This window comes from Oncorhynchus mykiss, chromosome 12 (genome assembly GCF_057628025.1).
Source record: "Oncorhynchus mykiss isolate SJ-2025 chromosome 12, ASM5762802v1, whole genome shotgun sequence".
Classification (NCBI taxonomy): domain Eukaryota; kingdom Metazoa; phylum Chordata; class Actinopteri; order Salmoniformes; family Salmonidae; genus Oncorhynchus; species Oncorhynchus mykiss.
Genome location: NC_143033.1, coordinates 81144336 through 81160955, shown reverse-complemented (window position 1 = coordinate 81160955; position 16620 = coordinate 81144336). Strand labels below are relative to the sequence as shown.

The 16620-nt window shown below is 46.6% G+C and overlaps 1 protein-coding gene across 1 annotated transcript in view; it reads right to left on the bottom strand.

Moving 5' to 3' along the window:
• The window catches only part of LOC110538482 (microtubule-associated serine/threonine-protein kinase 1), a 66404-nt gene extending 56229 nt beyond the window's left edge, over positions 1 to 10175 (bottom strand). Inside the window, exon 1 of the mRNA XM_036938577.2 lies at positions 9144 to 10175. Within this exon, the coding sequence (XP_036794472.2) occupies positions 9144 to 9182 (39 nt within the window). The 5' untranslated portion in view covers positions 9183 to 10175. The remainder of the gene's footprint in view (positions 1 to 9143) is intronic.
• Between the last annotated feature and the right edge of the window lie 6445 nt (positions 10176 to 16620).

Here is a 16620-nt window from a genome sequence, read left to right as displayed (position 1 = left end):
GCTTGGAATTCCCAGGGACTTCACAATACGATATCATCCCAATATTAGGAGCTGATACGATATGTATTGGAATTATCATGATTCTATATTGCGATTTGATGTTGCGAACATATTGCTCACTATATGTCTGCTGCAGAGAGACGAGAGAGCCATGATAAAATGAGTTTTGATCTGTATGGGAAAAAGAACTGCTGAAATAATGTTGGCTCACTATTTAAAAGGAAGGCAGAGAACAAGCTATAGGATGAAAAATACCCGAGTTTTGGCGCAGCTACAGCCAACTATCTCTACCTACAATTATTTTTTATTCTTTTTTATTATTACAAATTAATAATTCATTTCATCCAAAAATAATGTTTGTGATATGTAACTGTATCAATTTTTTCCCATCCCTATAGGAAATAGACTGAATCATGTGTGTGTGTGATCCTCTTCATAAGGTTCTCCCTCTGAAACAACTAGAGAAACCCTCTCCACAGTGTGTGCTTGTCAAGTAGAATGTCTTTGTATCCCAGGGACAAACCTCCCACGTAGCAGAATACCTTCAACACTCAGCTACCTTGAAGTGTCAAATGGAACACTCTACAGATTTAGTCTTACCCCAGAGAGAGTTGGTAAAAGCAATGAATGCTTGGAAGAGAAGGCAGCAGAACCTTGATTGAGGAGTAAATATGAAATAAATCATTTTGGATCAAAAGAGAAGTAACCTCACCATTGTAAGGTCAGATTCTCACATGAGTATTACACCCAGCACAAGCCGAAGGTCATCGATAGTTGTTGGTGTATGTTAAGCTCCTCCCATGGGTTTACGTGTTAATAGAAACAACTTCCTCTTTACAAGGATGACCGAATATTCAACCTATTGATTCCTCCTCACTCCTCCTCCATTGGTCAGACTAATTGATCCTGAGCCATCAGAGCTCTGTACATTACTTGAAAGTGTGGATGGAGGGAAGACAGTGCAGAGAAAGACTAGTAATGTGGAAGATGTATGAACATATCTCAGACACAACATCATAAGCTATCTGGATCGTACCCGTCATACTGCACATACCAGTGAATTACTTTATAATTGCCACTTTATGAGCTGTGGCATAGATCCATATTGAGTCTATGCCTGTACTGAAATGCACTTTCAATAGATACTCTCCATTGCGCATAATTTTTCATCCAGGTCATGTAACCTCTCATAACATGATTATCTAGTTTTGCTTTGACACACAAAGAGCGGAAATATTTTTATGCTACAAGTGCAGACTAGTTAGAGTAAGAAAGAATGAAGAGAAAACCTTCCGAATATAGAGGTATGAAACCAAAGGAACAAAGCAGGATGCACTAAGCCAACTACAGCATTTAATCAAAATGAGTCTGCTCATTGTCTGATGTCCTCAGTAGGGCCCTTTACTGCTGTGGCCTGTCTGAGGCATGTCTAGACAACAAAGAGAACAATGTGGTGCATCAAAGAGAATGCGACCTTCTATTTGTCTGGGAGGAAGGAATGAGAACCATGGACAGGGCCCTACAGGTGTAGGATCTTAATTTGGAAAATTAATTTAAATGTAATTTGGACATCAGGAAAATAATCCAGCAGCAACAGGAAATGTGAATTATTATGTTGATTATAATTAATGGAAATGTTTGTCGGGGTTGATACATTTTAAGCAAGAGAAAATCAAGTCTGAAATTTCAAAATGTAAATTGCTTTCACGGATCCCTCCAAAACTTTCATCAAGCACACCTGTCCCCTATTCCCACTGATTAGTATTTGTATATATGTGTCCTTTGGTTTCCATTGGGGGGTCGGTTATTGTTCCCATGTCCGTTGGTGGTGTGAGTGCCTATGCGTTGGTGCAGTAGTTATGCTGCGTGCTATATATATTGTGTATTATGGGTATTGTCCTGTGTTGGTCAACGAGGTTTACCCTCGCTCTTTTGTTTGGGTACAGCCCAGTGTTTTTGTATACGTGTTTGTTTTGGGTGTATTAAAAAAACCTATTGCGCCTGTCTCCAAAATCCTTTATACCAGCATGACAATTGCAAACTTCAGAAGCCTTTTACAACGTAAAATACACTACAAGTTTTAAATGTCCTGCATTGGAATCAGCACCATGGACAGGGCCCTACCTTGGAAGAAGGAATCAGCACCATAGACAGGGCCCTACCTTGGAAGAAGGAATCAGTACAATGGACAGGGCCCTACCATGGAGGAAAGAAACTGGACCCTGGACCGGGGATACTTAGGAGGAGGTCACTCCACAGAGCCAACTCAGGAGTGGGATATGGAAGAGGGATATAGTAAAGGGATTCAGGAAAGCGTATAGGTTCAAAAAAAACAAATGAGTTCAGGAGAGGAGATTAGCTGCTTGAGAGCCAATGTATCCAATCAGCTCATATATGATGGAATAACATCGGGTCTGGAGAGTGGTCTGACAAAAGGTGCCTCCCCTCCTGAATATTAATTTGCTTTAGATTTGCATGAGAATGTCAGATAATGTAAGTTATAATGTCATGTTTTCGATTAAAAAAATATGCAATGAATAAAGGTCACCCCCTCAAACTGCCTGACAAACAACATGATTTTCATTGTTGAACCAATATTTTAATGCTCTCTCACTTTGTCAGGCCATATGGGGAGAAACTCATGTCACACTGAAATATAGACTTTATCGATGGCCAGCCATTGTGTCATTGACTTAGTCAATCCAGGAAGCTGAGACTAATGAAAGAGATTGTAATTGAGTTTCCGCTCTCTGAATGTTAAACACACTAAAAGCACAGCGACTGGCTGACGGTAGAGATTGGTGCTCTGAATCTGATGGATCTGGAGCGGAATGACGACAGATGGAGCTCTGTCACAACCGTACTGTTCCCACTGACTGATCACAGATTTGAAAGCAAAACAATTATGCTCTATATTTACCCCCTCCCTGTGACGAGGATGACTGCTCTTCCAGAAGGTTCTGCACTGTGGATTGAGGAGTCTAAATGGTCCTTCTGAGTCGCAACGACATTGGGATGTTTGTGACACAATGACAAAAACATACGTCAAATGTCTATGAATATATTCAAATAGACTGTATTGTCCTGTGATTGCTGTGGTTGGCAGCATTACAAATACAGTTCAGGAGGTTGAACTCTCAGTTATAAGTCACTGTTCCACCGGATGCACCACAATATACTTGTGTATTCAGCCCAGAACAGAACATGGTGCGCTGGTGACCGTTTCAACACGGGATGGTGCATCTCAAGGAGTTTTATCCTTTCAATAAGAAATCCTCATTCATAGAATACAAGTGATTGTGATGTACAGTGCATTCGGAAACTATTCAGACCCCGTAACAACATTCATCGTCGGAAGAAGAGGAATCATCTGACCAAAGTGCAGCGTGGTAAATGTTCATGTTATTTTTATCTAAACTGAACACAAAACAAAATAACAAAGAGAATGAACGAAAACGTCCTGTCAGGTGCAGAAACACAAAACAGAAAACAACTACCAACAAGACACAGGTGGGAAAAGGCTACCTAAGTATGGTTCTCAATCAGAGACAACGATAGACAGCTAGCTGCCTCTGATTGAGAACCACACCTGGCCAAACACACAGAAATAGAAAACATAGAACACAAAAACATAGAATGCCCACCCCGACTCACGCCCTGACAAAACCAAAATAGAGACATAAAAGGATCTCTAAGGTCAGGGCGTGACAGACCCCTTGACTTTTTCCACATTTTGTTTTGTTACAGCCTTATTCTAAAATTTATTCAATTGTTTGTTCATCAACCTACACATAATACCCCTTAATGACAAAGCAAAAACAGGTTTTTAGAAATGTATGCAAATGTCATAAAAAAATGGAAATATTACATATACAGTGCCTTGCGAAAGTATTCGGCCCCCTTGAACTTTGCGACCTTTTGACACATTTCAGGCTTCAAACATAAAGATATAAAACTGTATTTTTTTGTGAAGAATCAACAACAAGTGGGACACAATCATGAAGTGGAACGACATTTATTGGATATTTCAAACTTTTTTAACAAATCAAAAACTGAAAAATTGGGCGTGCAAAATTATTCAGCCCCCTTAAGTTAATACTTTGTAGCGCCACCTTTTGCTGCGATTACAGCTGTAAGTCGCTTGGGGTAAGTCTCTATCAGTTTTGCACATCGAGAGACAGACATTTTTTCCCATTCCTCCTTGCAAAACAGCTCGAGCTCAGTGAGGTTGGATGGAGAGCATTTGTGAACAGCAGTTTTCAGTTCTTTCCACAGATTCTCGATTGGATTCAGGTCTGGACTTTGACTTGGCCATTCTAACACCTGGACATGTTTATTTTTGAACCATTCCATTGTAGATTTTGCTTTATGTTTTGGATCATTGTCTTGTTGGAAGACAAATCTCCGTCCCAGTCTCAGGTATTTTGCAGACTCCATCAGGTTTTCTTCCAGAATGGTCCTGTATTTGGCTCCATCCATCTTCCCATCAATTTGAACCATCTTCCCTGTCCCTGCTGAAGAAAAGCAGGCCCAAACCATGATGCTGCCACCACCATGTTTGACAGTGGGGATGGTGTGTTCAGCTGTGTTGCTTTTACGCCAAACATAACGTTTTGCATTGTTGCCAGAAAGTTAAATTTTTACGACTGATTGTTGTCCTATGGACAGAGTCTCCCACCTCAGCTGTAGATCTCTGCAGTTCATCCAGAGTGATCATGGGCCTCTTGGCTGCATCTCTGATCAGTCTTCTCCTTGTATGAGCTGAAAGTTTAGAGGGACGGCCAGGTCTTGGTAGATTTGCAGTGGTCTGATACTCCTTCCATTTCAATATTATTGCTTGCACAGTGCTCCTTGGGATGTTTAAAGCTTGGGAAATCTTTTTGTATCCAAATCCGGCTTTAAACTTATTCACAACAGTATCTCGGACCTGCCTGGTGTGTTCCTTGTTCTTCATGATGCTCTCTGCGCTTTTAACGGACCTCTGAGACTATCACAGTGCAGGTGCATTTATACGAAGACTTGATTACACACAGGTGGATTGTATTTATCATCATTAGTCATTTAGGTAAACATTGGATCATTCAGAGATCCTCACTGAACTTCTGGAGAGAGTTTGCTATACTGAAAGTAAAGGGGCTGAATAATTTTGCACGCCCAATTTTTCAGTTTTTGATTTGTTAAAAAAGTTTGAAATATCCAATAAATGTCGTTCCACTTCATGATTGTGTCCCACTTGTTGTTGATTCTTCACAAAAAATACAGTTTTATATCTTTATGTTTGAAGCCTGAAATGTGGCAAAAGGTCGCAAAGTTCAAGGGGGCCGAATACTTTCGCAAGGCACTGTACATAAGAATTCAGACCCTTTACTCAGTATTTTGTTGAAGCACCTTTGGCAGCAATTACAGCCTCAAGTCCACTTGGGTATGACGCTACAAGCTTGGCAACCGTGTATTTGGGGAATTTCTTCTCTGCAGATCCTCTCAAGCTCTGTCAGGTTGGATGGGGAGCGTCGCTGCACAGCTATTTTCAGGTCTCTCCAGAGATGTTCGATCGGGTTCACGTCCGGGCTCTGGCTGGGTCACCCAAGGACATTCAGAGACTTGTCCCAAAGCCACTCCTGCATTGACTTGGCTGTTTGCTTAGGGTCGTTGTCCTGTTGGAAGGTGAACCTCCACCCCAGTCTGAGTTCCTGAGCGACCTGGTGCAGGTTTTCATCAAGGATCTCTCTGTACTTTGCTCCGTTGATCTTTCCCTTGATCCTGACTAGTCTCCCAGTCCCAGCCGCTGAAAAACATCACCACAGCATGATGCAGCCACCACCCTGCTTCACCATAGGGATGGGGACAGGTTTGCTCGACATGACCCATGGCACTCGGGCCAAAGAGTTCCAGCTTCGTTTCATCAGACAAGAAAATATTGTTTCTCGTGGTCTGAAAGCCTTTAGGTGCCTTTTGGCAAACTTCAAGAGGGCTGCCATATGCCTTTCACACAGGAGTGGCTTCCGTATGGTCACTCTACTATGATGGCCTGATTGGGGGAGTACTGCAGAGATGGTTGTCCTTCTGGAAGGTTCTCCCATCTCCACAGAGGAACGCTGGAGCTCTGTCAGAGTGACCATCGGGTTCTTGGTCACCTCCCTGACCAAGGCCCTTCTCCCACGATTGCTCAGTTTGGCCGGGTGGCAAGCTCTAGGAAGTATTGGTGGTTCCAAACTTCTTCCATTTAAGAATGATGGAGGCCACTGTGTTCTTGGGGACCTACAATGCTGCAGAAATGTTTTGGTACCCTTCGCCAGATCTGTGCCTCGACACAATCCTGTCTCGGAGCTCTACGTACAATTCCTTTGAACTCATGGCTTGATTTTTTTCTCTGACATTCACTGTCATCTGTGGGACCTTATATATATGCAGCCTTTCCAAATCATGTCCAATCAATTGAATTTACCACAGCTCGACTCCAATCAAGTTGTAGAAACATCTCAAGGATGACCAATGGAAACAGGATGCACCTGAGCTCAATTTTGAGACTCAAAGCAAAGGGTCTGAAGACTTATGTAAATAAGGTATTTCTGGGTTTTTTAACATACATTTGCAAAAAAAAGTATAACTTTGGAACAAGTCTTTGAATGTCCTTGAGTGGCCCAGCCATAGCCCGGACTTGAACCCGATCTAACATCTCTGGAGAGACCTGAAAATAGCAGTGCAGCAACGTTCTCCATCCAACCTCACAGAGCACACCAAATACAGGTGTGCCAAGATTGTAGCGTCATACCCAAGAAAACTTTAGGTTGTAATCACTGCCAAAGGTGATTCAACAAAGTACTGAGTAAAGGGTCTGAATACTTGTGTAAATATGATATTTCTGTTTTTCATTTTTAATAAATTAGCAACCATTTAAAAAAACTGTTTTTGCTTTGCCATTATGGGTTATTGTGTGTAGATTGATAAGGGGAAAAAACTATTTAAATGTGGAAAAAGTCAAGGGGTCTGAATGCATTCTGAAAGCCCTGTATATAGAACCTTCCATCCCCAGCTGGGATATGGATGCTGATGAAGACCTAATGGTCGAAACATTGTTGTAATAAAATCCCCTGGGAGCATGAGCAACAGTGTGCAGTGTTTTCCTTTCTATTAAACATAAATTCACCTAGAACTCCAGCACCTGCAAAAAGTACCTGGATGAACGTATGTTCTTCAGCTTTTGTACAACACCTCAATATCAGCAATATGGTGCTATTTTAATTATCTTCCCCCAGACCACTTCCTGGCAGTAATCTCTGTGAAGCTCTCTGATAATGAGATGGGCTGGCTAAGACACCAGCCAGCCATGAGGATCAGACAGAGGCAGGCTGAGAGTAATGCTGCTGCCGGACCCTGCCATGCTTCCCGAGATAGGAGAAACAGCAGCACTATAAATGGTCGTCTGACGTCATGCCCTTCAGCTCCTCCTGTCTGAGCCGGAAGAGAAATGTCCCCGGCTGTAATGAAACAGTACCGGCTGGACTCCCTTCCCACAGCTACACCACCGCTGGCCCCATCATTTCGTGGACACACGAAGGACAATGGTTAGAAAGTGAGTCTGGGGGGCTGATCAGAACCTAGACAGGGGCCTACTCATCACCTCAGTCAGTGTCAGTGATTGGCTTACCGTCCCATGTCTGACAGATGGAAAGTGGCTGGGGAGGAGGGTGATACTGTAGTATGGAAGTGTCATGTCATCCCCACTGGCTGGCACACAATCCTCAATAACCCACACATTATTCAGGTCGGTCCTCCCCCTGTATGCTACTGTACATACTGTACATGTATATACGTGTGTGTGTGTGTGTGTGTGTGTGTGTGTGTGCGTGCGTGCGTGTGTGGAGGCTGGAGGGATAGTGTGGAGCAGATACAAAGATGTTTGTTTCATGTTAGTCATGTTGAAGCAGTGCATTATGGGGCTGGCCTTTGACCTGCCCTCTGTGGGAGTGGGGTGTGTCACCCACCATATGGCGCAGAGAGATGAGAGATGCGCCAGAAGGGGAATTTTAAACAGACACTAACGGTTGTGAGAGTGGCTGGGATGATGAGACTCCAGGGAGATGAGCTGTTGGATGTATCTGAAGGATGGTCATCCAGACACTATCCATCCTCATAAACACACAGAGAGAAGCACACTGGCATACACACACATCTTCCTTATGCACATTCATGACTCATGCTTGTTGTTGAGACATGTAGATGTTTCTAGTTGTCACCCGATGTCACTAGTTTGCTTTGCCTTATGTTTTACTTCACACACACATCCACTGTTTGTTTGCTGTTGTGTTGCTGTCGCCAGTGTCTTCTGTCTGTGTTGTCCATTTTGTCTTACATTGCCATTTGCCTCTTGCCAGGCCATCATTGTAATTAATGATTTGTTCTTAATTGAATTGCCTGGTAAAATAAAGGTAAAATAAAAAATAAAATACTGTGAAGTCAAGCATATGTGCACCGACACAGACCCCACCACACATGATGGAATTGAGAGAGTTGACGATGTGGATTTTCCCAGCACAATAAAGAAACTGAGTAATGGTCAACCCCAGTCTCTCCATTCCCAGCTCTCTATCCTCCCTCCTCTTCATCACTATACTGCCCAGCCCTAATCAGGCCCTAAGGCACTCTGCCTGCCTGCCTGCCTGCCTGGCTGACCGCTCAGCTCAGTTCACTTGACTGAATCACACTCCAAGGGGGAGGGGTGACCCGTACTTAACCAGGCTACTTCATAATGGATGAACACGTAGGCTTTAGTAATATGAACATGTCATATCAATATGCATGGCGGTACATTTTCATTATGGAGATATTACCTTGAATGGCATTATAGACATAGAGTCGCCAAGTATCTTATGAATATGACCTCTGCTGAGATACATTAAATCAAGATTTCTACAGCTGAGCATATGAAGTCATAAATGCATAACACAGTTGTTATAACACATGCTCTAAAAAGGATGTTGTGTGTGGGTAATTGGTTATTAACATATTAGCCTAAAAATTGTATTGAACATAATCTCAACTCAATGGCACATTCTGTACGATTTCTATTGACATGAGTGTAGCCTACATGGAACTAACTGTCAATTAGAGATACTATCAAACACATTACACCCGGACCTCACCTGCAGCCTCCGACGCCGAATTATCCCCGAGTCATCCATGTTGTAATAAGGCGCAGTCGGATGGGGAATTCCCCAAAACAGCCCCCTGACCCTTCACTTGTTTCGGTTTCGACCCAAACAACTCTGCGGCATCCACTGGCTGTCTGGTTCTCACTCAAATAACACAGCCGAGACGGCGGCGTTGCTCACTTCGAGCCAAAGCTCACAGTGCGCGTGTGGTGTCACGTTGAGGAACCGCTTGAAAACCACCAAATGCCAGGATGTCCCGTAGCATCTGAAACGAGCAGGGTCTTCGGGCTTTTACGTCTCTAAAATAAAGTTATTTCGCTGTAGCCTGTATGTTAATTAAATTATTAACTCATAAATCCCCATGTTGATAGTCGACTGTCACCTTCACTTCTTCCGGTTGTTTTTAGAGCATCTTTGTGCACCACCAACAATGTCTTTAGAGACTTAACTTGCAATATAGTCTACTGCACCAATTCTTTGGCGGTGTCTAAAATAAGTTACACCTACAGCATTAAATGTTCACAATACACCAGAATGTTCATTTCGCGGTTGATGCTGCTTGAACAACGGTGCGTGACGTGCAAAGATGCTTCCTCGAGCTCAGTCAGTCCCGTTGACATTGTCGCTGAATCGCCCAGGAATCCATCCACTTCTTTGGACTCCCAAGGCAATAACAGTCCGTGACATAACAAAACACATCGTCTTTCCGCTCAACCTTTAAAAATTCGAGAGAATGTTCTTCTCCCTGGCTGCATATCGCGGTCCATTCATTATTCCACCTTCACTTCCTTTGATAACGGACGACAATAGCGCGATATCTGTAACCCTTCGTGCCCGGGATTCCCTCACGCCCCTCCTTCACGCGCAATCCGCAACCGGGCCAGTGTGATGAATTTATATCCCTCTCCTCTCGCCACAGGTAAATGGGGGGGATAAAAAGGATAATATGGGGTGAACTACTTCATTGTTGGGCAACGATGAGAACCGCATGCTTGTGAACGGCCATACTGGTCATTCAGGAGCATGGACAGCGCCACGTAGCCTACGAATGAGTGCCTTAGCGTTTAGATAGTTTTACTGCGAGCCATTGCATTGTCTTTTTTTTTTTTTTACCAGCTTTACAATCAAAATGTTGTACATTGTATACGATATACAGTACCACTCAAAAGTTTGGACACACCTACTCATTCAAGGGTTTTTCTTTATTTGTACTATTTTCTACATTGTAGAATAATAGAGAAAACATTGAAACTATGAAATAACACAAATGGAATCATGTAGTAACCAAAAAAGTGTTAAACAAAACAAAATATATTTTAGATTTGAGACTTTTCAAAGTAGCCACCCTTTGCCTTGATGACAGCTTTGCACAGTCTTGGCATTCTCTCAACCAGCTTCACCTGGAATGCTTTTTCAACAGTCTTGAAGGAGTTCCCATATATGCTGAGCACTTGTTGGCTGTTTTTCCTTCACTCTACGGTTCAACTCATTCCAAATCATCTCAATTGGGTTGAGGTCAGGTGATTGTGGAGGCCAGGTCATCTGATGCAGCACTACATCACTCTCCTTCTTGGTAAAATAGCCCTAACACAATCTGGAGGTGTGTTGGGTCATTGTCCTGTTGAAAAATAAATGATAGTCCCACTAAGCACAAACCAGATGGGATGGCGTATTGCTGCAGAATGCTGTGGTAGCCATGTTGGTTAGGTGTGCCTTGAATTCTAAGTAAGTCACAGTGTCACCAGCAAAGCACCATCACACCTCCTCCTCCATGGTTCGCCTTGGGAACAACACGTGCAAAGATCATCTGTTCACCTACTCTGCGTCTCACAAAGACACAGCGGTTGGAACCAAAAATCTAAAATTTGGATTCATCAGACCAAAGGACAGATTTCCACCGCTTGTGTTTCTTGGCCCAAGCAAGTTTCTTATTATTATTGGTGTCCTTTAGTAGTGGTTTCTTTGCAGCAATTCAACCATGAAGGTCTGATTCACGTAGTCTCCTCTGAAAAGTGGATGTTGAGATGTGTCTGTTACTTGAACTCTGTGAAGCATTTATTTTGACTGCAATTTCTGAGGCTGGTAACTAATGAACTAATCCTCTGCAGCAGAGGTAACTTTGGGTCTCCTTCCTGTGGCGGTCCTCATTAGAGACAGTTTCATAATAGCACTTAGTGGTTTTGCGACTGCACGTGTAGAAACTTTCAAAGTTCTTAAAATGTTCCCGATTGATTGACTGTCATGTATTTTTACTTATTTGAGCTGTTCTTGCCATAATATGGACTTGGTATTTTACCAAATAGGGCTATCTTCTGTATACCACCCCTACATTGTCACAACACAACTGATTAGTTAAAACGCATTAAGAAGGAACGAAATCTCAAAAATGAACTTTTAACAAGGCACACCTGTTTATATAAATGCATTCCAGGTGACTACCTCATGAACCTGGTTGAGAGAATGCCAAGAGTGTGCAAAGCTGTCATCAAGGCAAAGGGTGGAGAAGAATTTCAAATATAAAATATATTTTAGGTTACTACATGATTCCATATGTGTTAATTCATAGTTTTGATGTCTTCACTATTATTCTACCATGTAGAAAATAGTTTTAAAAAAAATAAAGAAAAACTCTGGAAAGAGTAGGTGTGTCCAAACGTTTGACTGGTACTGTATATATTTATCCTTTCGCAATATCTGTTCATGGTGTATGTTGGTCTCAAAAGCTCAAATCAGGAGACCATGCAAATGGAATCCAGTAAGTCTACTGACCCGCTGTTGATCAAGCATGGATCATCTTTATCATTGTCACGACTCCGACCGAAGGTGGCTCCCCTTCCCGTTCGGGTGGCGCTCGGCGGTCGTTGTCGCCGGCCTACTAGCTGCCACTGATTATTTCCTCCCCCTCCCTTATGTGTTCATTGAGTGCACCTGTTTTGAATTATGTATAATTAGTGAGGCTTTATTTAGTCAGCCGGCCCGCCTGGTTCCTTGTGCGGGATTAATTATTGTGACCTTCTGTGTTGTGTAAACTTGTGTGCACGTCTGTGAGTTACGTGCTTTCCCATTTCGTGGGTCTTTTCTGGACAGTTTAAGTCCCCCTGTTTGGGGCGTTTGTTTTGTATTACACCCTGTGTTTTCGTGGGGTTGGCTTATGTTCGCCGTTGTGGTGCATTAAAATAGCACTCCCCTGAACTCTCTGCTTCCTGCGCCTGACTTCTCACCCACTACACTCAGAACGTTACAGAATCCCGCACCCTGAGGAATGGAGTCAGCAGGAGCAACAGCCAATCCCCTCCCATCGATGGAGGAAAGGGTTCTACATCATACCACCGTTCTCCATCGGATCGGAACGGCTATGGATCAAGTGATGGAGAGAATGGACCGATGGGAGAGAAGTGGTCTCCTCTCTCCACCTTCGGCTCCCCCCCCTCAGGACTCCCCATCTCCCGACTCCAGCACCCTCCGTCTTACGCTCCCGAGAGTCTATGATGGAGCGGCGGCGGGGTGCCAGGGGTTCTTACTCCAGCTGGAACTGTACCTAGCCACCGTCAGACCCACTCCCTCGGGAGCGGAGAGGGTGAGTGTCCTCATCTCCTGTCTCACGGGTCGTGCTCTGGAATGGGCGAACGCAGTCTGGAATGGCCCAGACTCAGCGAAGGAGCACTACCCAGAGTTTTCCCGCCGCTTCCGCGCAGTGTTTGACCACCCTCCAGATGGCCGAGCAGCGGGAGAGCGACTATTCCATCTCCGGCAGGAGAAGAGGAGCGCCCAGGATTACGCGTTGGAGTTCCGGACCTTGGCAGCAGGATCTGGGTGGAACGACAGGGCTCTTATCGACCACTACCGGTGTAGTCTCCGGGAGGACGTCCGCAGGGAGCTAGCGTGTCGGGACACCGCTCTTTCCCTGGATGAGCTAATTGACATGTCCATCCGACTGGACAATCTGCTGGCTTCCCGCGGGCGTTCGGAGAGGGTCCTGTGTGTTCCACCACCCAGCACCGCCACTCCCGTTCCGATGGAGTTGGGAGGGACTGTGCCGAGGGGTACCGGAGGAGGAGGCTCCCTCTGCACCAGCTGTGGTCGGAGAGGACACACGGCCGATCGGTGCTGGGGGGGTCCGTCTGGGAGTCGAGATGGCAGGCGGAACATTTCTCGATCACCCCAGGTGAGTCAGCACCAAACTCACCCAGAACCCCCTGTTGGTCACATGTTTGTCTTGATTTTTTTCCTTAAATTTTTCCCCTCTTCCCAGCATAGGGCGCTAGTCGATTCAGGCGCAGCTGGGAACTTTATGGATCGCGGAATCGCTACTAAATTAGGTGTTCCGCTTGTGCCGATAGATTCTCCCTTTCCCGTGCACTCCCTAGATAGCCGGCCATTAGGGTCAGGGGTGGTCAGGGAGACCACGGTTCCACTGGACATGGTAACGCAGGGGAATCATAGGGAGCGTATCAGTTTCTTTATTATTGACTCGCCTGCGTTTCCAGTGGTGCTAGGGATTCCCTGGCTGGCCCAGCACAATCCTAAAATTTCGTGGAGACGGGGTTCTCCAGGGGTGGTCAGAGGAGTGTTCTGGAAGGTGTCTGGGAGTTTCCATCGGTGCCACGTTGGTGGAGAGTCCAGACCAGGGTCCCACGGTGTGCATTCCCCCCGAGTATGCCGATTTGGCTTTCAGTAAAAAGAAGGCGACTAAATTACCACCACATCGACCGGGAAGGGATTGTGCGATAGATCTCCAGGTAGACGCTGCGCTTCCCAAGAGTCACGTGTACCCATTATCCCAGGAGGAGACGTTGGCTATGGAGACATATCACGGAGTCTCTGGGACAGGGGTACATTCGGTCCTCCATCTCACCCGTCTCCTCGAGTTTCTTTTTTGTGAGGAAAAAGGAGGGAGGTTTGCGTCCGTGTATTGATTATAGAGGTCTAAATGCCATCACGGTGGGATTCAGCTACCCACTACCTCTCATTGCTACGGCAGTGGAATCATTTCAGGGAGCGCAGTTCTTCACAAAATTGGATCTCAGGAGCGCGTATAGCCTGGTGCGTATTCGGAAGGGAGACGAGTGGAAAACCGCATTTAGTACCACATCGGGCCATTATGAGTACTGCGTCATGCCGTATGGGTTAAAGAATGCTCCAGCCGTTTTTCAATCCTTTGTAGACGATATTCTCAGGGACCTGCACAGGCAGGGAGTAGTTGTTTATATCGATGATATTCTGATCTACTCAGCCACTCACGCCGCGCATGTGTCTCTGGTACGCAGGGTGCTTGGTAGACTGCTGGAGCATGACCTATACGTCAAGGCTGAGAAGTGTGTGTTCGCCAAACGAGCCGTCTCCTTTCTGGGTTATCGCATTTCCACCTCGGGGGTGGAGATGGAGGGTGACCGCAGTAAGGCCGTGCGTAATTGGCCGACTCCGATCACGGTAAAAGAGGTGCAGCGGTTTTTGGGTTTTGCCAACTACTACCGGAGGTTTATCCGGGGTTTTGGCCAGGTAGCGGCTCCAATTACCTCACTGCTGAAGGGGGGTCCGGTGCGGTTGCGGTGGTCAGCAGAGGCGGACGGAGCTTTCAACAAGTTGAAGGCGCTGTTCACGGATGCACCCGTGTTGGCCCATCCGGACCCCTCTCTAGCATTCATAGTGGAGGTGGATGCGTCCGAGGCTGGGGTGGGTGCCGTGCTATCACAGCGCTCGGGTACGCCACCAAAACTCCGCCCCTGCGCTTTCTTCTCGAGGAGGCTCAGCCCAGCTGAGCGTAACTATGATGTGGGTGACCGGGAGTTGTTAGCGGTGGTCAGGGCTCTGAAGGTGTGGAGACACTGGCTTGAGGGGGCTAAGCACCCCTTTCTCATCTGGACCGACCACCAAAATCTGGAGTATATTCGGGCAGCTAGGAGACTGAACCTGCGTCAGGCAAGGTGGGCCATATTTTTTACCCGATTCCGGTTCACTTTATCGTATAGACCGGGCTCCCAGAACGTGAAAGCGGATGCACTGTCCCGCCTTTACGACACAGAGGATAGGTCCACCGAACCTACTCCCATCCTTCCCGCCTCAAAGCTGATAGCACCAGTGGTATGGGAGGTGGACTCGGACATCGAGCGGGCGTTACGGGCTGAACCCGCGCCTCCTCAGTGTCCGGCGGGGCAGAAGTACGTGCCGCTTGGTGTTCGGGACCAACTGATTCGGTGGGCTCACGTCCTACCCTCCTCGGGTCACCCTGGGGTGAGGAGGACAATAGGGAGCCTTCGGGGGAGGTATTGGTGGCCTACCTTGACTAGGGACGTTAAGGTTTATGTCTCCTCCTGTTCAGTATGCGCCCAGAGTAAGGCTCCTAGGCACCTTCCCAGAGGGAAGTAACAACCCCTCCCCGTTCCACAACGGCCATGGTCACATCTATCCGTAGACTTCCTGACCGATCTTCCCCCGTCTCAGGGGAACACCACGGTTCTGGTGATTGTGGATCGGTTCTCTAAGTCCTGCCGTCTCCTCCCGTTGCCCGGTATCCCTACAGCCCTACAGACTGCGGAGGCATTATTCACCCACGTCTTCCGGCACTACGGGGTGCCGGAGGACATCGTTTCTGATCGGGGCCCCCAGTTCACGTCCCGAGTATGGAGGGCGTTCATGGAGCGTCTGGGGGTCTCGGTCAGCCTGACCTCCGGTTATCACCCCGAAAGTAATGGGCAGGTGGAGAGAGTAAACCAGGAGGTGGGTAGGTTTCTGCGGTCGTACTGCCAGGACCGGCCAGGGGAGTGGGCGAGGTACATCCCCTGGGCCGAAATGGCCCAGAACTCACTACGCCACTCCTCTACTAATGTGTCCCCTTTTCAGTGTGTGTTGGGGTACCAGCCGGTCCTGGCACCGTGGCATCCGAGCCAGACCGAGGCTCCTGCGGTGGAGGAATGGTGCAGCGCTCCAAAGAGACCTGGAGGGCCGTCCGGGAATCCCTTCAACAAGCTAGTGGACGGCAGAAAAGGAGTGCTGACCGCCACCGCAGTGAGGCCCCCGTGTTTGTAACCGGGGACAGGGTCTGGCTCTCGACCCGAAACCTGCCCCTCCGCTTGCCCTGCCGGAAGCTTGGGCCGCAGTGTGTAGGGCCTTTCAAAGTCCTGAGGAGAATAAACGAGGTGTGTTATCGATTACAACTCCCTTCCTATTATCGTATTAACCCCTCGTTTCATGTGTCTCTCCTCAGGCCGGTGGTAGCTGGTCCCCTACAGGACGGTGAGGTGCCGGAGGTCCCTCCTCCCCCTCTGGACATCGAGGGGTCCCCGGCGTATACGATACGGGCCATTCTGGACTCGAGACGCCGGGTGAGGGGCCTGCAGTACCTCGTGGACTGGGAGGGGTACGGTCCGGAGGAGAGGTGCTGGGTACCGGTGGGGGACATTTTGGATCCGTCAATGTTGAGGGATTTCCATCGCCTCCATCCGGAGCGCCCTGCGCCTCGTCCTCCGGG